Source organism: Poeciliopsis prolifica, unplaced genomic scaffold (genome assembly GCF_027474105.1).
Source record: "Poeciliopsis prolifica strain line A6 unplaced genomic scaffold, Auburn_PproV2 SCAFFOLD016, whole genome shotgun sequence".
Classification (NCBI taxonomy): Eukaryota; Metazoa; Chordata; class Actinopteri; order Cyprinodontiformes; family Poeciliidae; genus Poeciliopsis; species Poeciliopsis prolifica.
In genome coordinates this window covers 4242754-4263277 of record NW_026562391.1, presented here as the reverse complement: position 1 = coordinate 4263277, position 20524 = coordinate 4242754, and the positions used below count along the sequence as shown (strand labels likewise).

Here is a 20524-nt window from a genome sequence, read left to right as displayed (position 1 = left end):
TGATTACAGATATTTTGAAGGCTCTTTTATTAAACCCTGCTTTAAACCGTGAAATAAATTAAAACTATGTTTTAATATCAAGAGGATTGATGGGAGTTATTGGACTTTGGGAATTGTATCTTTCATACATAGATATATTTTTAAATTCAGTTTTATTTCTAATAAATGCATCAATAAGAGTGTTTTTGATGAATTGTGTAAAACCTGTAATCTGTTAATATAAATCCACAATTAGCTGTAAAATGTATTGTCGGTATAATATCAAATATATCAAAGCACGCTCTAAATATAATTGAAGTTAGTTGGATTTGTCTTCAGATTTTAATTACACTTTTGTTCTTCCTTCATAAGGATAAAAACAAAAATGAAAAGCAGAAGGAGAATATTTAATGTTTACATAGGAGCTGCACTTTCGAGCAGTGGTTACCAATAACCACATAATCCTGTTCTTACATGGAACTGCAGGTTGCAGCTAAGAACCAACACTGGACAGATATTGAGTAAATGCTGTAGTTAATTTTCCCCAGCAGACTAATCATTCCCACATTGCAGCAGCAGCAGCGGCGCCTTCCTCAGGCCTACAGTAGCTTTAATTTATCAGACTGAAAGCTTCTTGAATTGGAAGACCGCCCCACCGCAGGCCAGAAACAGCAGCTCCAAGGGGGCGATGATGATTAGTTGCAGCCAGAAGATATTTGGCACTTTTCTGCACATGCATTGGCAGATCAGGACAAGTCTAACAGAGCTGTAAGAGGTTGTTTACTTTTCTGCATTTGTGCCAAAGTGTGAAACTGCTACTTCTGTCAGCTTTGCTGCAAACAAATTTCACTCACAGAGTTGTTGACTTCTGCAACATAAGACTTGCAGTGCGTGCTGCACCGGTGCTACGAAGCAAACCAGTTATTAATTTCTGACAAATAGAGATGGATAGCTGCAGACAGTCACACATAATTACCTTTCATACGATTGTATTACTCAGATGTTTCCATTTTAGAAGTTCAGCCTGAGGTTACTGCTGATGTGGGACTTTTTGTTCTGCAGGTTCACATTGTCTCTTATCCTTCTGCGGAAACTTTTGCAATAGAAAATAGTTTTTACTCCCCTACAAAAAAAAAATAAAAAATTCCCACAATAACTCACCGCTGCCTGTTTATGCTCCCCCTCTTCCACAAAATCAACACCACATGGCAAAGTCGCATATCAGATGTTCACAGCAGTTGATTTACTGTATCTGGAGGTGGAGGCTGCAGCTGCTAAGGTCTGTGATCAGACGGCACATGACTGGGTCTGGGCACGAATTGTAGCCATTGAAATCAAACTGAATGGTTGAGTGTGTTTGATACTGTTGACTTGATTGAATTTCCTTGATTTTTTTTTTCAGCCTACTTAAAAAATGTCCTTTTGAAAGTGTGCAACGTGAACTTTTGCAGCTACCTTGGACAGGTTGTCCTGTAAATGTGTTGCCCTGTCCAACACACAAACAACATTGTACGCACGTATTTCTACGTAAAATTTAGAAAACAATTAACCAAATGACATCTTGGTGGACTATGGAAAGATGGACCCACATATGCGCAGGGAGAAAATGCAAACTTCAATGCAAGAAAAAAAAAAAAAAAAAAAAAACAGGCCAGAATTTACACATAGGTTGATCTCATCCTCAGACATTGAAAGTTCCCATTCTTTGACAAGCAGTCAGGTACATATTGAGTGAGGTTATTGATCAGTAAGTAGCTGGTTTTAAAAAAGTGACTCTATGTCCAAACAGTAGTTTAGTAAAGACATGCTGCCACCTAGTGGCTATTTAGAATATACAACATCAGCCTTATTTTTGATTAATTTGCAGGGCAAATACTGTTCAAAGCTTTGTTATCGGGTTAAATTTCACTAATTGGTTACATTGAAAAAGCTATTACTGTACTGGGTTGTGTCTATGAAACTTTTAGAATAATGTTTCTCATGGATAACTGTGCATAGAAACGTTCAGTTTCTATTCCCCTCCAGCTGAGTGTGTCCTGCAGGATTATAGTTCAAGTTCCCTTCATCGTTTAAGCCAAGATCATTGAGAGTAATGCAGCTGTTGCAAATTGTCATTTTTAAGCTGATTATACAATGATACTTATCATTCAAATACTTACATATATCATAAATACATATTTTATGTTTTTTTTTTTGTATTGAAAACAATGCCTTTTTTAGGGGAGTCGGTGTAAACCACACACGATGCTTCAGAGTTTTGAGATTTTTTCTGTTGAGAAAAGTGTTGAAAATAGTCAAAAATGTCCCTTCCACTTCACCAACTCTTGTTGTCCAATAACATAAAAGCCTAACGAAATACTTGGAAGTTTATGTGCATGTGATGAAATCCAAAAACAGAAATTGTGGCCTATGAATTCTCCTCTAAGGCACTGAAGCAGTCAGCTCAAAAAGTTTCTCAATGATTAAATTGTGGCATTTTAAAGCTCTTTATTTTTCTTCGTAGGGAGTTGTCTTTGTCATGTTAGAGCTTTCAGTGCTTTAAATCTTTTTTGCAGCTGCGGACTTTGAAGGGTTTCATAATTGCAACAAGAGAAAGAATGGCTCACGAATAAATGAAAACATTTGAAACTATAAATGCAAACACTAGCTGTTTATTGATATAATATTTCATAATACAGCAATATATTTTTCAGTAGATACATATGTATCAAGCCTGTGTGTGTTTATAGGTAGGCATTAAACAATCAAGTCCAGGTTCAGTGCAGTGATATAGTGTCTCATCGTGTGATTTTTATCTGATTCTTATTGTCAAACTTCCAGTGTGCCAAGATATTCACATCACATCATATCAGTTCTTTTATACGTTTACCTACTTTATCATCAGGCATTTCATCTGAAGTAAGCTATATGATCTGTCTGCAATTTGATTTCTGGAGTTAAGTTCCATCAATTTCATCAGTTCAAGTTGAATCCCTTTACAGGAGTGATAGGTTCTCCCAGAAGTCGTCTACAGCGGCTTCAAGGGAGTGAAGTTTGGGCTATCAGTGGAAACAGGCACGGATACAATCAGAGATTTAAGTAGGTCCACATTTAGGCAGCAAAATCAATCGCAGGCTGGCTTACCCTAGGTCCAGAAGGGGCTATTTGCTCTAAATGACATAAGACAGTTAACTTAGAACAAGATGCTCAGGAAAGTTCAGGATATTAAAGGTAATGACAATTTTACAAAGCCGTGAAAAAGTATTTGCACCCTCACAAAACCGATTTGTTTTTGCATCCCTAAATATTTGGGAACATTAAATAATTTTTAGTCACAGACAAAAGAAACCATAGAGAGCATTTATTGAGGACGGAAGCTACCCAAGACCAAAAATATAATTGCAACCTATATTAAATCTCAACGAAATAAATCATTTGTTTTTGGTTTAACACTCGAGTCTGATTACTGCCAGAGCTGCAGAGTTGAATTTATCAAGAAACTGTATAAATCACTTGAATAGAACCTCCATAACAACATGAAAAAGGCAATGAGATCTTAAGTGTCATCCCATCACACCTTGATGGATTGCTAGTCAAACACGGTGCTAGTGCAATGGTCTGGGGTGGTCCGACGGTCCATGACTAACGCAACTATGAATTCAAATTTATAGTCAAATTCAACAATTAAATGGCACTAAATTTCCACTTACCCATGATGGAAGCAGCAAAGCTAACTAGCTAGTAAGAGTATATTAGTAGCTGGTTGATAGTAGCCTCAACCCTCTCGAGTCACAGAACACAATGATGATGCCTGATAAAAAAAGTCCTGAGAAAAACAAAAACATAGGAAACTTTAAATAATTTAAGACCTGCAGTTTACATATTTAAGGCCAGCCTACATTTTTAAAATGAATTTAAGACTTTTTAAGGCCTTCATTTTAGATGGTTACATCAACTTAAGACTTTTTAAGGATGTGCAGACACTGCACTGAGATGCTGAAGGACGACTTGAAACAGACATCCAATTGTAACAATTCTGCAAAGAAGAGTGGGGCAACAATAATCCAAGTAATGAAAAAAGGCTCACAACCAGCTATCAATAAGTTTCTAATTGGTTCCTGACTGCTGCCAGGGAATCAGTTTAGAAAGCCATTACTTTTTCAAATGTGAGCACTGTGATTCATATTTGCACATTTTATCTTGAGGCATTATTAAAAGTGGTTTAGTGATCAAAACATATCAAGTACGACAAAAAAGCAAAAAGTGAAGAAATCTATAATGAAGGCAAATACTTTTTCACAACATTGTATGTCGTAATCTAAAGGAAGGAGTCTATGAGTTCAATTTGTGCTCTGTGCTTTCTTATATCTCGCAGCTTGGGGCCTCCTCCACTAACGGAGAGTTTAACATTTCACTTTCAGATCATGAAGTATCTCATCTCTGCTTCTCAGAAGAATATCGTCGCTCGCAGTCTTGTGAGTAAAACGCATTCATGCTTTTGTCGGTGAAGCAGCAGCAAAGATCCCAGTGACACTTGGGGGACAATCAGAGAGTGTTGCTTCATGAAACGGAGCGGTCTGTCGGTGCGGTCAGACGGGGGTGGAGCTTGGAGCACAAACGTTGATGAGAGGACGAAAACCCCCCAGACTTTTCAGATACAGTCCTTCAGTTTGTGGTTGTGTTTGTGTTTATGCATCCTGAGGCACGCTGGAGTGCATGGATGAGTGAGTTTAGGTTTTATAGCAGCTGACGTGTCTTTAGACAGACACAGGTTCACCGTATGGATCTGTTACATCCACTGAAAGTTAATGACATCAGACCATAAACCAGTTCACACTCTTTTACACTAGGTTTACTGCGGCTGGCGTACATCATTCCCTTAAGAGTCCACGGGTTGTGTGCTGCAGCGGCCTCAAAGGAAAGGGTTGTGGCTGTGCGTTTGCGTCTGAACGCGAGGTGCCGGTCGAGGAGAGAGGGGCAGCAGGGGCTGGGGGAGGTTCGAGGGGAGGTCCAGGAGCCCAGAGGGAGGCTGTGTGAGGGAGGAGGGGAGGACAGGCGGCTGGTGGAGCAGAGGGAGGGGCAGTGACGGGCTGTAGGGCAGCATGTGAGGGGGCAGCGGAGACGTGGACGAGGGTCGCATCTGGTTGAGGGTGAGCCGCGGTTGGTCGCAGTGGAAGGGGTTGTTGGGAGACGGTGCACTCAGACCTGAGAGGACAGATTTTGGTAAAAGTAAACATAAGAATTCTCAACATGCCAGCAGTAACTGGGTAAATAACAGAGAATCAGCATAATACCTAAGAGGAAGGGGTTATTCTGCGTCTTTACAGGGGGTCTCGGGGGAATCAGAGTCTCCAAATTCACCAGCGAGGCTCCTGTGGGTCCAAGGAAAGCCTCCGGAGTCCGGCATACACGAACGGGCAGGGCACTGAGAGGTGGCGCCAAACGGGAGAGGTCAAACATCTCCGGACTGGCCGACTTGCGACCGTTCACCTGGTGTTTCGCTGGTGGGTCCGGTTTAAACGGATCTGAGTTGGAGTCTAGTTCAGGAAACAGTTCGGACTCGTTTCTATCTGCAAACACCTCCGCATCTGGGAAAAGAGCACAAAGGAGCCTTTAAAATGACTTTTTGCTAAAATGCAACGTTTTAGTGAAGTTGATCAACAAAACAATCAAGAACTGAAGAAGTAAAACGTTAACACAGAAAAATTCACAAAATGTATTTTTCATAAATGTTTTGAGTTTGTACAGGCAAATGGTGAATGGCTATTCAGTTTTTTAACGTATTTTTTTTGCACTTTTGCATGCTGTAGTTATAAAATTTTAAGTATTTTATTGGGATTTTATGTGACTGCTCACATGTTAATGCTATTTGAAAAAAAAAAGTGAGTAAACAAACACTATTTCTGCAATCTTTACAAATCAAAGAGTCATTCTTGCCCTTAGTCTGGTTACATAAAACTTCTTTAGAGTCGCAAATATTGCATAACCTTTTGTGAAAAGCCAACACAATTTTGAATAACTCTACTACAGTAAAGTTGTTGTTTTATTTCTGCTTCTTAAATAAAAGAAAAACTAAAACATTTACAGAAAGAGGACTGACACATTTTGATCTTCTTGTTTGTGGAAAATAAAACTTAAAAACACTTAGTTTCCAATGTAATAATGAGAAGGAAAAAAAAAATACTTGTTTTATTTTGTTGTGGAAATTAAATGCAGGATTTATTCTATGCAACAAAAAAAGGTTATTTTTTTAATATTAAAATTAGGTTGACAATCTGAAAAACTGTTCTATCTACCAAAATAACAAAAACCTTAGAAATCTGTGAGGGTCACAAACTTGTTCACATTGCTGTATTTCTCACCTCTCGCTCATGCTAAAACAACACTCTCCTTTTGTCCCTCATATCTGTAACTGTTCCAAGAAAAGCATCTCTCTCTGTGAAGTGTGAACAATAGCTGCAGAAAAACTCCAGACTGAGTTCTGCTCACTTTAAAAATGTTGCAGCTAAATTAGCCAAATGTGTTTATTTCTCTCCCCACCTGTTGGGCTGGCGGGCTCTGGGGAGGACGCTTTGGGAACTTCCTGCTGAGGCTTTTCTTCTTCCTGTGCAGTGAATGGATCGGTCCCTTCGTGTTCTGTGTGGGGAAAATGAAAAGTGATTGAATCAGAAAAGATAGAAGAAAATGCTTTACAAATTTGAAGTAACCTTAGAGCGCATTTACAGTCACAACCAAAAAGTTAATTGTCGTTGCAGGGGATTTTGTGCTTTTTGGGATTTTATGCTCTGCTCACCGCCAGTAATGAATGATCAGGCTAGTAAACAGAGCCATCAATGATGGGGGATAAACAGTTTTTCTATAATGTTAGGTTGTTTCTTGCAGGAGAGCAGCGTGTTTATGAGCATGATTGGCAGTACTAACACCATCCTCCTGGCTTTAATTGGTTGTTTCTGACTGAAAGTGGTGCATTTGTGCAGTTGACTTCAGGACAATAGGCAGAGGAGGAGGAGCTATATTTTTTTCACATATTATATGTCTTAGATTATACTGTCCGGTGAATAATGACAGTTTACCTAATATGTAAAAAAGATATTTTTATAAATCTTGAAAGATAACCTTTATAGGCCAACAAGACTTGAGACAAGGGCACAGTTCATCATCAACTCTAAACATACAGCCACAGCTACTAAAGAAGGTTGAGATTACAACACATTTACTTGTTAGCCTGGTCCAATCAGCAAAATACAAATGGATGCCACAATTTGAAATAGTTTTCGAAGAGAAAAAACAAGATATGTAGCATTTTTGTTTCACTTTCTAGTTATGATGTATTTTCTCTGGGTTTCATAACATAAAACCTCGACTAAAACACACAGGTTTGTGGTTATTAAGTGCCGATATATGAAACAGTTCAACGGATAAGGAAACTGTATGTGCATTCCCCCGTGTCTTTGAAATGTCTGATAAAGGACAAAGTGTGAAGTACCACCATCTGTTGGGCTGTCCCACGCGTTATTAAGAGGACTGGAGAGGGCAGGTGCCGCTTCCCAGGGATCCGGGTGTGAGTTGGTACATGGAGCCCAAGGATTGGCCGTGTTAGAGGAGGAGGACGGAGCCGCCCAGGAGCTATTAATCACAGGAGTGCTGGACTGAACTGCTGTGAAGACAGACATGAGCTTCTCTGAGTGTGGCAAAAAACATTAAATGAATAAATAAATTTAAAACATGCTGGCCTACATGTGGCTGTTTTTGTCATGAGCCACCCACCTACAGAGTCCCAGGGGTTGGCGGAGATGTTACAGGAAGGCTGAGCTGATGTCCAAGGGTCGCTGGAGGGAGGCTGCGGCTCAGACGAGGATCCAAATATGTCCACCAGTTCCAACATGGCAGACTACAAGGAAAACCGAAAGATTTGTGACAGACGACTTTCCCATGCAATTCACACTGTTTACTAAGCATAACAGAAGTACAAAAAAACCGATATTCAGAAGAGAAAAACAACAAAATACCAACAAATCAAATATTACTAAATTGATCAAATTCACCTTATAACTGCTGGACAAAGGAAACCTGAAATTTGGTGTTTCAACAGGTCAAAAGTCTCAAACACATCTGAACTAGTTTTGGAATCAAACTGCCAACACACCGCTGGGATAGTTTCCCCAAACCTAAAGGGATGTGGATGTCATTTGATTTAATTATGTCCACCACTTCCAAAATGAGTTCTCAAATATCAAGCCAGAGTCATACAGTGTCTTGTTGGTTGGCTCCAAAAAGCCAATGGTTTCTACAACTTACCAAGAGATACTAGCCCAAATAATGAAGGTGGAATGCAGATACACTGATCCTAACATTGGACCAGTTTTGTTTTTTACTTTTAACACTTCAACTATTACAAGAAACTGTTCACTTACCACCTGATATATTACAGCCACCAACATGTGTTAATTCACCTATAATGTTGTGCAAGTTTTTTGTACACCGACAGAAAAAAAATCCTCCCACTCTTTCAGCTTACTTCAGATTGCGTAAAGAAACGGCTTGTGTCCAGGCCAGATGATACCGTTGGTTGTTCATCAATCAGTTTCATAGCTTATGTGTGTTTGAGCATGTGTGTATAATTTTGATTGTGTATACTGACAAAAATTTACAATAAATTCAAACACCATTTTCTCGTTTTCGGCAATCCTTAAAAACACCATGTTATATCATCAACACACGACAAAATAAGGCTAAACGCAGCATGACGAGCTGAAAATGACCTTCATGGAATAGTGAGGGAATGAAATAATGTCATAATTAACAGAAAGTGTTTTTGTTATTCCTGATATGACAACCTTTGTGTGTGTGTGTGTGTGTGTGTGTGTGTGTGTGTGTGTGTGTGTGTGTGTGTGTGTGTGTGTGTGTGTGTGTGTGTGTGTGTGTGTGCCTACACTCTACAGCATGCTGTAGAGTGTAGAGTTTTTCAGCTGGAGACCCATTACACCCACTTCCCATGGTGTCTGACTGACGCAGCTGAAAGCACCTGACTCTCTATGATAAGAGTAATGCGAACATGGTGTGGCAAATTACACGCCCGGAAAACATTTACATAACACAGTCAGTGAGTCTGATTGGCTTTTTGACAGCGATATGAGAGAGATGTACAACCAGATTACGACTCTTCGGGTAATGTGACATTTAGCAGCAAGGTGAAACGGGTCTCATCCCGGAGAAAGCCCTCCGTTCTCCTCTCAAAGCCCGCAGCTCCTTCTCTCTTAAAACCCACTGTCAACGTTTGTCCATTTTCCGGTCATTTTCTCCTCCATAGCTCCAAAATACAAGCTGAGAAACTCTGCTTCATTCTCAAAATGCCTGCCAGCTGCCACCTACAAATGCTCTTACCCACCTTTCTATACAAATTTGCATTTACCACACACTAGCACGCACACACACACACCCATTCATTCGCACGCGTTTTCAAACTCACCTCGTGCGTCCCTGACTGGCTCTCTCTCCTGCTCTCGTCCAGGGCCTTCTGTAACAGGGAGTCGTCTCCTTGGCGACAGCGCTGCTCCTGCAGGGGCGGCATCGTGACATCATGAATGCAACAAACCCACGAATACACACCGCCGTTAGCAAAACACCACTTTGGATTAGTCTGAATGCAAACCGGAGACTTTTGTGCTGGTTTATGAAGAGGTGATTTAGAGCAAAGCAGTGGGGAAATCATCCTAAAGGTTGCATCGGGTATAAAAAACACTGATTTCATATTCCATTAAAGGAAGCATGATTCTACGCGGAAGAAAGTCCTAAAATACAAAGATGGTTAAGGGAGAAAAAAGAGAAGTAAATAGTAGAATAAAGTTCATCAGTGAAAGTGTCATAGAGGAATATCTGAAACGACACTGAAAGGTTAATAGAGGCTTTTTTCAGGCCGTTAGGAGGCAGGTTTCTATCTGTGTTTGTACCTTTTCTTGCTCCTTTTGACAAAAGCTTGAAGCAATCTGCAGTTGTGCGTCTTCATCCATCACTATGGTAACAGGGGAAGGAAGGGCTTACGTTGTGGACGAGTATTAAAACCATTTGTAACATTTCCATTAATGAAGACCATTAAGACATCTAAAGCTCATGTGCTACTCGGGGGTTGAGGGTCCTCAAAAGAGCCCTACACACTACAGGGTCCTGCTAGTAAAGATGATCAACAAAACCTTTGTCCCTCTCTGGATAAGGAGGTGCAGCTAAATGGTAAATCAGGGCATTTAAGGCCAACTTATGTTTTTTTTTTAAGTGAATTTAAGACTTTTTAAAGATGCACAAATACCATGTAGATGGACTGAATTTATGATTTAAAGCTTTTCTAGTCATGTTGATCACTCAAAGTTAGTTGTGCCAAAAACTGTTGAAAGATGAGTTAAAATCCTGAAGACAATTTCATCTTTAATGTCAGCAACACCTCCTCCTGAAAAAAGGTAAAAACTAACCTTCCTTGTGAGCATATATATGTATATATGCATACATCTGTGCTGTGATTTGGTCTGTCCTAATCACTGTGATGGTGTGGGAGAAAATAGGGAGGGAGAAGGACTCAATGTGCGTTTCCTGTTGTATTGCTTCCCCTAAGCAATACAACAGAGGAGCAGAAGCCTCTTTCTAATATCCATTATTTAACATATGACGCAAAGCCGGAGGCAAAATTGTCAAACTTAAAGATGGGAGACATTATGAAACTTGAGCCCCCATTAAAACTGCTGCAGCTAAACTGATTCCAGCGCTCATACCTATGGTACATCTTTCGTCGAGCGCTGCTGAACGACGCCAAGGTGAGCTCCACCATCTCACGGTTCAGCTACAAACTTGTCAGCAAACTGGGTTGTGCTCATTTAGACAATGCTGATGGTGTGAGACAGAGACTCTTTTCTCCAACACAGGGGTCTGCCAGGAGCCAAGGTGATGTATACAGCATGAGACAGTGAGGTCCATTTCTCTTAGCCTCTCTGTCCTCTTACCTTCTGACTCTCCTCTCTGCTCATAGCTAATGCCAGCTGGAGCTGCAGCTCCTCCTCGCCGCTGGTCTGAGGCCGGGCCTGCTCCAGGTCTGAAGCGGCGCGGGGAGACGAGGCCGAGGCTGCAGAGGGAACAGACACGTTCAGGCAGGGAAAGGAACGGATGCACTATGGCACGAAGCAGAGCGGGTTTGACTGTTTTGTGATCGTGACAATAGAAGGAGGAAGGGTTTTGAAGGAAAGGCAGCAAATTTGTTGTTAAAAAGCAACTAATTATGAGACGCTTAAAAATTCATTCACAAAACGTGGAGCTACTGATACTTAGAAAGAAAATGTAAAGAAATGAAGTCTGACTGAAGAGCTCCTGGCCTTGGTTCGAAAAACTCTTGATTAGAGATGGTAGAAGTCTAAATAATATGTTTTATAAATGACTGAAGCAGAGAACCAAAATGGTTCAGCGGTCCAGATGAGTTTAAAGTCAAACTCACAGTTGAAGGAGCACGGCGAGCCTCTGGAGCGGTTGAATTCCTCCCCGTACAGCACAGCCATGCTGGGCTGACTTGTACGTCTGCCGGGGTGATATGACGGAGGAATACCTCCGTACACGCCGCCGCTGCCACCCCCACTGCCGCCGCCACCACCCCCACTGCCCCCTCCCGTGCCTCCCCCAGCCATTCGCTCCTTGGTCTTCAGCGCCTGACTCCTCTCCTGGCGCAGTCGGTCCTCGTCCTTCAGCAGACACACCAGCTGTCGCGCTTTCTCTCTAACATTCGCCCCCTGGTCTCTGCCGTCACGATCCACATACTGGAAGTCACGCAGGGTCTGAAACCCAGACACAAAGACACAGTTTTTCTAAAACCTTCAGCTTGGACTTTTTGTTTTTTGTTTTACTTTTGAGTGATGTGGAAAAACGGGTTGGCTTTTCATCCATTAGGTATTGATAGTATATTTAAAGCAGAAGCAGCGGAAAACCTAATTGTCACTTCACAAACATAGGAACGCATGGAGGATTTCTACATGTTTCAATGTGCTAAATAAAGCTGTATTGTATTGTACCAATATATAATAACCTTGTAAAGAATAAATGATTATGTGATGGAAAGGTGAATTTATTCAGTAGGTAAACTGTAGCTAATATTTAAACACCTGGCTATGGTTAGTGTTTATTTCTGATAAGTTTGATGATTATGCCTATTATAATGGCATAAAGCCATAATAAAAAAAGTATTTTACATCCTATAAAAGTAGGATGTAAAATATTTGTTCAAAACAGAAACTGAAAAATACGATGTAGTACAGTCCAACATAAGCTTTCGATATTTGACTCCTTTTTGCATGAATTTATATTTAAAAACACTTTACTGATCCCAAAGGGAAATGAAATATAGTAACCCATTAATTCAGATTCTTCAAAGAGTTATTGTAGATTACGATGGCTGTTGGCAGGAAAGATCTCCTCTAGCGGTCTGTATTACAGTGAGTCAGAAGAAGCCTCTCCTAATTATTAGTTTGTATGATTGTGAAATTAGATGACTCATTAGGGTTCTTAAAACACATTTAGAGTAACAAAATAAATAAAGTTAGTTCTTAGTTATTTATTCCCCTGAACTTCACATTTTGTCACATTGCTACCACAAACTTCTGTATTTTTGTATGCATACAGTTGTGCAAACGACACAGTTTATAAATAAAAATCTGAGTGATGCAAATGTAAAAACATGTATCTTTCAAAGAATCACTATTTACTGCAAAAATAGCTCAAATTTAATCACAGTGCTTTAAATACATCACTAAATATCTAATCGTTTGAAGTCTTGATAAAGATTCTCAGTTGAATTTAGGTCTGGACTTTGACTAGGCCATTCTAACACATCAGCATGATCTAACTGGCTCCATTGTAGTGCTGACTGAATAATGTGTAAAAGTTCAAGGATTGCGAATATGTTTACATGTTTTGGTTTATGTTTCTTTTTAAGTAGTGCAGCATAAGACGTAGCAGGACATGAATTGGTCTTCAAGGTCAATATTAATACTAATAACAATGAAAAAAACTAAAAAACAACAACAAAAAAACAGCTGAACTGCAGATTGTCCAGAAGAGTCATTGTGTACCTGAATGGTGAATGCATTTTCCCGGCACTGCTGGGCTACCCTCTCCGATCCCGTCTTCAGCAGGTAATCCAGCAGAGTCAGCGCCTGGACTCAGACACAGAGTTTGGGAAACATTTGCACAGACGTGCTTTATTTTTCAGTTCTCTTAAAACACATAAATTTAACCTCACTGTAAATATTGGAAGCAAGAAACGAACCTTGTAAACGTGTCTCCAGTTCTTGCCGCTGTCGTTGAGCCGCTTCCACACCATCCCCATGACTTCAGCGAACGCCACGACGTTGAAGGTCAGGTCAGCAATTTCTGACATGAGAGACGACGACGGGCCCCATGGATCGTTGGAAGTGGCCTCGCGAACCTTCACATTGACAAGAACATGATCTTTGAGCGTTCCCCTTCTCCTCAGGCGTCAGCATCAGGAAGCAATCCAAATGTTTAAATATACTGCAGTAACGGACAGAATATATTTTGATTCACATACAGTAAGATGAAAATCCTTTCATCCCCTTACAGATTTCTTCTGGTTTTAAATTTCTACTTTTAATACTGAATGTTTCAGGTAATCGAACTAAATTTAATTATTAGACAAACACGACCTGATTAATTTTAAAAAAAGAGTTTAGATGATGATTTCATTTGTTCTGGTGAGACAGAAGTGGAGCATTTTGGAAGGCTGAACATTTCATTACATCTGGAGTAAAACTCGCACAGCATTTCCAAAAATAAACATTCCAACTGAAGTCAAACATGGTGGTGGTAGTGTGATGGTCTGGGGCTGCTTTGCTTCTTTCAGACCTGAATTACTTGTAATAATAGAAAGAACCATGAATTCTTTGTGACAATGTCTGACTATCACTTTATCACCACAAGTGCAAGAATGGCTCGGGTTATGTGGGAGGAAACCAGCAAATCCGCCAATGAACGGCTCAGAAAAACAAGATGGGGATTTCCGAGTGGCCTAGCCAAAGCCTGGAATCTGATTGAGATGAAGTGGCGCAACTTTCAGGTTGTCGCTCAAACCCCTACCCCCATATGGATGAGTTCAAACAATTCTGCAAAAGCGAATGTAACAACAAAAAAAACAAGTAAAAATGTTAAAAGAAAAAAAAAAGTGTAATGGGGCAGATACTGTTCAGGAGCACTGCAGCTGTTACTATAGGAGTCGGGAGACAATAAATACCTTGATCTCTGCTTCTGAATAGTTGTGCACGATGTTCTTCACCTGTCGTCGCAGGGCGGAGGTTGTCATGGTGAAATGTGACGAAAACGAAAACAAATGCTCCACAAGTTAAAAAAGGAGGTTAGGGGATCAGCAAGTTGAAGGAGAGAAGAGGCAGCTATGCCAGGGAAGGCTCCTCTTCTCTGTCACGACTCTCAGGGCGCTCCTGCAAGAAACAGCCAGGGAGATAAATTAATATACAGTATATAAGTATAAATAGCCTGCATAATCAACTTATAAACACTGCTTTTCTTTTTCTGCACTGGTCGATGGTTGTTTCCAGGATCTCCAGGAATAATAATATCCTTCCTCCGCTCTGCAGAAATAGTTGTGCTTTTGAGGAAGGCTAAACAGCTGGCAGACTTTAAATGAGAGCCTGCAGCGTTTAACTCTAAACATCGAACGTGAGCGAGCTTCTCCCCAGCATCATAAACACAGCCTGGTGATGGAGAGCTGCAGCCCCGTCACACAGAAGTAGGTCACACAGTTTCTGGCTCTCAGGTGTCTGATGAAGCTTCTTGAATTGAAAACCATTTTTATCCAGGCCAGAATCTGCACTCACAAACACACGCCCACACACACACGCTCCCAACCCACTTTTCTTTTCTAAACTCCTATTTGAGAGGAAACACAGGGGAATTGATGACTCTGGGCTCCCATGATGTTGTCGCTCTCCCTCTGATTACAGCCAGCATCATTAACCCAGTAAACCCAGGCTGATTTAGTGTGACCTCAATCGTCTCAGTCTAATCTGACTTGAAGGCAACCTGACTTTTTTTATTTCTCCCGTTGCAAGATTTATGATCTTTTACCCGATAGAGTTTGGAAACACTTGGCTGGATCACAACCTAAGGTCACCTCTTGCGTTTAACAGTTTAATATGTCATTTTAAAATCTTTTTTTTTTATATACTCAGAGCATCTTTCATCCCTTTCTCAAACACTTTACTCTGTTTCAAATAAAGACTCCACTGTCCTCTGAACTGTGTCCCTAATCTTTGATGTAGCTCAGCTGAGATTTGACCAAACAGCTGTTTCTTCTGTGTTGTCGCCAGACGTATTTAAAGGTTCAGTTTCCCTTGGAGAAAAATCTGCATAAAACTCACAGCTAAATTTGTGAATGCACACAAAGAAACAAGAATGCTCAATTTGGATGTTTCGAATTAAAACGAGCCACCAGGATGCTTCTGTCTGAAATGTTTCTTCAGTGAAGTGTAATGCCTCACTTAGAGTCTTAAAGCTATGAGGTGATTCATAAACAGCCGAGAATTTCAAATCATTTTTTTTTGTCTGAAATAAGTAATTTACTGATAGAATAAATCAGTAAGTACAACTTCACTTTTTACTGAAATCTATACCAATTTGGAATTAAAAAAGATTTAACATTGCAACTTATTTGATGATAGCTTTCAAATCTCCAAATCCAGTTTATACATAAATACAAACATTTTAGCACCTAAATCCAGTGTATTAAAAACATAAATGTCAAAAAAATGAACCCTTTTTATTTCGGGCATAACTCTCCAAATTTGTTAAATTTGAGTAAACCTTGAAGAGGTTTCACAAGGCAAAGTGGGTAAATGTTTTTACCGAACAGGGGGAAAAAAATGAAAACATTTATTTAAAAGTTGTTTCAGCAAAGCATCATAGGGTGTGTGGACTCATGCAAGCAAAATTACTGCAACATATTTTTTTCTGATTTATTTTCCAAATAAATTGTACGAGATAAACATCATGAATCTGAACCGTACAGAAAACGTTTTGAAATCATTTTTCATGCCCTCATTTTTTTAAAAACAGTGCAAAAACCTGGAATCTGAACAGTGGTGTGAACCTTTTCAAGTAAGTGAAGGTTCTTCCACGAACCTTCACCGTTGTCACTCAGTATTTTCAGCAGGGAACAGAATCGTGGTTTGATTCCTTTTTAAAAAAATAATCTATCTAAATATAAACACAACTGAAAGTGCTACTGAACATCACCTAACGTGTTCCTAAGAACATAAGCAGCTTGTTTGTTTTAGATGCATACAACGTGTGTCACCGTGCCTACATACATGACCTAATCTCTTGTCAACAGTCATAGCTGTGCATATGTCTTAGTCATAAGCCAGGGAGGTTTTCGGTGCGTCATGCTGCTATTCTTTGAGTGCAATATGCAGAATTCAAAAAGAAAACAAGCTGCCATCTCAACTTTTGATTTGCATAAGTTTTAACACCAAAATGCTCAGTTTTTCTTCTTTTTTTTTGTCACATAAGATGTTTTATTTTACCTCTGTTCATTTGTTCTTCTTATCAGGCATGTCAAAGTGCCTGATAAGTGCTATCCAGTGAAACTCGTCCTGAGATGCCTTCTCAAAGTACAGCGCTAAAAATAAGTGCTAATCAATGTGTAGGTCTATTAGTGAAATAAATAAAGCAGGGAGAACCTAAGAGAAAGTGTTTTGTTGACTCTTGAAGTAAACAAATGCTCTTACAAAGTTTTCTAAAAAATGTAAAATTACATTTAGGTCTTTGCTTTGTGCTATTTCCAACCTGACAAATCAATGAGATCCAGGAATCCAACAATCTTTATCATTCGTTTATTGTTGCTGGCAGGTTAAATATTCAGATATTTCACTCTCTCAAGCAGTGGCATCCATACTTTTTGCCCCATGGGCCAAAACTGGCAAATTCAAACAACTGATTTTTATTTTATTTAATTTTTAATTAGCTAAATTAAAAATACAGACATTATATACAAACATAAAACTAACATTTCTATGATATTGGAATGTCATTGGAGATCTAGAGCATAAAAAGGGATTTGGACTGTTGCCCTTTAGACAGAAAAGACCATTTTTAATATTTCTAGATTCTCAATTGTTTTCTGTTCTGTTTGCCAAATGTTTATTATTCCAGACTTGTATCAGGGGTCGAACAATATTATTTTAAGGGCCACACTTTTTCTAAAGACTTATCCAAATTATTTCAGGCCTTTTGTTTACTTTACTGGTAAGACATGTATTCCCCCCCAAAATTTTTTATTTTATTAGGTCTTCGTTTATTATTGTTGGTACAAGCCAGAAAAAAAGAGAGACAAAAACTATAAATAAACCAATAATTTTATTACCTTAGTCCATATTGAGCACTTTGTGCAGCCGTGCTATTACCCAGCCTATTTAAAACCACAAAATCAAATTGTCTGATAACCGTTCACCGCTGCCCTACAACCCCTCTCACTAGAAGGATGCAGAGGACGCCTCGTTTGGCTGAAAAGCCAACATCAGCAGCAGCAGCAGCAGCAGCCTAAGATGCAGATGGCTCTGTTACAAAACTCTAAGGGGACGAGCATGAAGGAGACTGTATAGGTGCAAGAGGCACACAGAGAGAAGGACGAGCACGAAGAGGGAACTAATGCTCAGCAGCTGCAATCAGTATCAGCTTTCTGAACAATCATCTTTGACCGGCTCGCACGCTTTTCTGCACACGCTCACTCGCTTGCTCATGCTAAAAACTGGAATGTGTTTTGAAAACACTATGATTTGGTCGTCTTCATCTGAGCCTTGCATCACAACAAACATGTCAACTCGAGGAGTTAATATGACACAGAGTCTAAACAGTGCTCTGATGAGGAATGCAACATTGTCGTATAAACAGTATGACGAGAGAAATTCACCTGATGGTCAAAACCCCGTAATGTGCCAAATACTCCCAGGGCCAAAGTGACGATTGAAAGATTATAACACATAGAAAAGCAGAGAGTGGATTAGCGTCCTAAAATAACCAGATGTTTGCCTCTGAGACGTAGCAGACTCATTTGTAAAGTATTGCATTTGCTCAAACTGTGGAGACATTCTGGGAATTAACGGAATAAATCACACAGAGCAACATTAGGTTGAAAGCAAACATTTTCTGACTCACACTCTTATATCACTAGCGTGAAACAATTCAAATAAAATTGAAATATATTTAGTCTTTTTATTGAAATACAAGTTTTCAGTTACATCAATTTTTCCATATACTTTTCTAAAATACACCAGACATTAGGGTGTGAAGTATGGCTTGTGCAGTAGTCATGGTTTGTTATCTACCTGTTTTAATAATTCATTTTTGATGTAGCAGTGTGATAAAGGTCTGCTGCTTTGGTTATTGGATGAGGTCCACTCTATCAAATCAAGGCTGAGTTTTCTTCAACCAAATATTGATTATTCATGGCACACTGTCATTGATACCTGACTATAAAAAGAGATACAATTTTGTAGTCTGTTTTTTTTTTTTTTTTTTTGTCTATTGTGACAGGTTCTACGTCCATGCGTCCAGTTTAATAAAACAGATATAAATATTCTTAAAAAGCAAAAAGCAGTGAAATTACTCTTCAAATATTTGAATGAATTCACAATGACTTGATGGCAAAAAATCTTTGGACACCAAAATAATACAAATAAAAAAGGCATCTTCAATTCTCTATTATAAAGAAAGTATAATTTGTTTGCTCTTGCTAATGTTCTTTCTGGTGGTATACTATCTAGACATGGAGACGGTCAGCTAAAATTTTGTGTTTTAAAATGTCCCACTTTACGTGTCTCAGAGTGAAACACTAGCAAAAATCAATCAATCAATAAATAAAATCCCCAATTTCAATAATATTGTTTAACGTATAAACCTTTATCTCAATTACACAGATCGACAAATCCAATGACTTATTGAGTCCAATGATGAATATTTATTATTCATTAGAAATGAATAATAAATATTCATTACAATCCAAGCAAATCATGTTAAGGCAAATTACCTTTTTGGCTCAAATTAAATGCTTAAAGCACAACATACAACACAAAGTTACAATAAATAAATAAATCAAGAAAGTTTTCTGGAATTTGCCAATAGAAATAATTTTAACTGACCTAAAAGTGACTTCAGACAGTGAGAAAAGAAACGTGTTTTTACTAAGTGTATGAAAACATCTGGTCTCAGTGGTGACCCATGCCAGAAACTGAGTCTGAATGCTGCGATAAAGTGACAAAGTGGGCCTTTGATTCATTGATTCATTGCTTAACGAGAGAAAAAAAAAATCAAGTTTTAGAGTCCCGTGCGTCATTTTCTCGAAGTTAACGTCACCCCGTTGTCCGAAAGGGCGCATGCGTGCTGGGGTAGCAGGCGCACGCTTCATTATTTTACATAGTGGCTTGCCTACATAATAAAAGAAAGCAATAAGCAGGCAGAGCTTGGTGTGCAATGATGAAGCAGCGGTTTACCGGGAGAGGACTGAGATGACGGTGGATTGAGCGGGTGGGCCCTGAAGGGGGAGATGAGGGAGGCAGTGGGGCCATCAGAGGTCTGCATAAAACGCGTCCTAACACACGCCCCCTCATGCGGCGGATGTGAGGACCTGCCATGTGAAGCATCGATCGCCTTCTCGCATTACGCACACGCACGCCGAAAGGTGAAAGCGACGGCACAGGTGCAGGCGATCGCGACGGAGACGAATGAAAGGGGCGACGGTGCGTGTCTGCTTCTTACCATGACCGCCGCTCGTCTGTCGCCCCGAACCGCCGAGCATCTCTCGCCTCTCTGCTGCCGCTGCTCTCCCCTCAAACTCCTGCCGCAGACGCAGATCGGCGCTCTCCCCCTCTGCCGGGGATCAGCCTCAGCGGCGTCGGGACAAGTCTCTTCCCCGCATCTTCGTCCTGCTTTTAAGAGTCTGCCAGATCGCTGTGGGTCTTTTGTTGTTAGTAAAAAACAAAAAACAAAACAAAAAACCCCACAAACAAATAAATAAAATAATTTGGGGGGGGGAAAGCAGTAAAGTAAAATAAAGGCTCTCAGCGGTGATCCCGGCCTATCCTGGAGGATCCGAGGCTTTTCGAGCAGGGAGTCGGTGACTGTGAAATCCGCATTGGATAAACTACAACACACCGCTCACTCACTCACTCGCTCACTCACTCACTCACCCTCCCTCACTCTCCCAGGCCAACCACGCTGAGCTGCAAACACGCAGCAGGGGGAGAAGCGGGCGGACCGAGAGGAGAGGAGAGGAGAGGAGGAGAGGAGAGGAGAGGAGAGGAGAGGAGAGGAGAGGAGAGGAGAGGAGAGGAGGAGAGGAGAGGAGAGGAGAGGAGAGGAGAGGAGAGGAGAGGAGAGGAGAGGAGAGGAGAGGAGAGGAGAGGAGAGGAGAGGAGAGGAGAGGAGAGGAGAGGAGAGGAGAGGAGAGGAGAGGAGAGGAGAGGAGAGGAGAGGAGAGGAGAGGACAGGGACCGGGGCGCGTCTTTTGCCT

At 40.3% G+C, this 20524-nt stretch overlaps 1 protein-coding gene across 2 annotated transcripts; it reads right to left on the bottom strand.

The window, feature by feature from the left end:
- Positions 1–2608: 2608 nt before the first annotated feature.
- On the bottom strand, positions 2609–20151 carry epn3b (epsin 3b). 2 transcript variants are annotated; one of them, XM_055041607.1, is made up of 12 exons: positions 19771–20151; positions 14234–14438; positions 13253–13411; positions 13056–13139; positions 11432–11765; positions 10947–11065; positions 9428–9514; positions 7726–7849; positions 7445–7615; positions 6499–6594; positions 5253–5546; positions 2609–5163 (listed from the first exon to the last, which is right to left on the bottom strand). In XM_055041607.1, the coding sequence occupies exons 2-12, from the start codon at positions 14300–14302 to the stop codon at positions 4871–4873; spliced, it is 1830 nt and encodes a 609-aa protein (XP_054897582.1). In that variant the 5' UTR covers positions 14303–14438; positions 19771–20151; the 3' UTR covers positions 2609–4870. The 2 variants fall into 2 exon arrangements, with proteins under 2 accessions (XP_054897582.1, XP_054897583.1); XM_055041608.1 differs by having other exon boundaries at positions 7445–7612.
- Between the last annotated feature and the right edge of the window lie 373 nt (positions 20152–20524).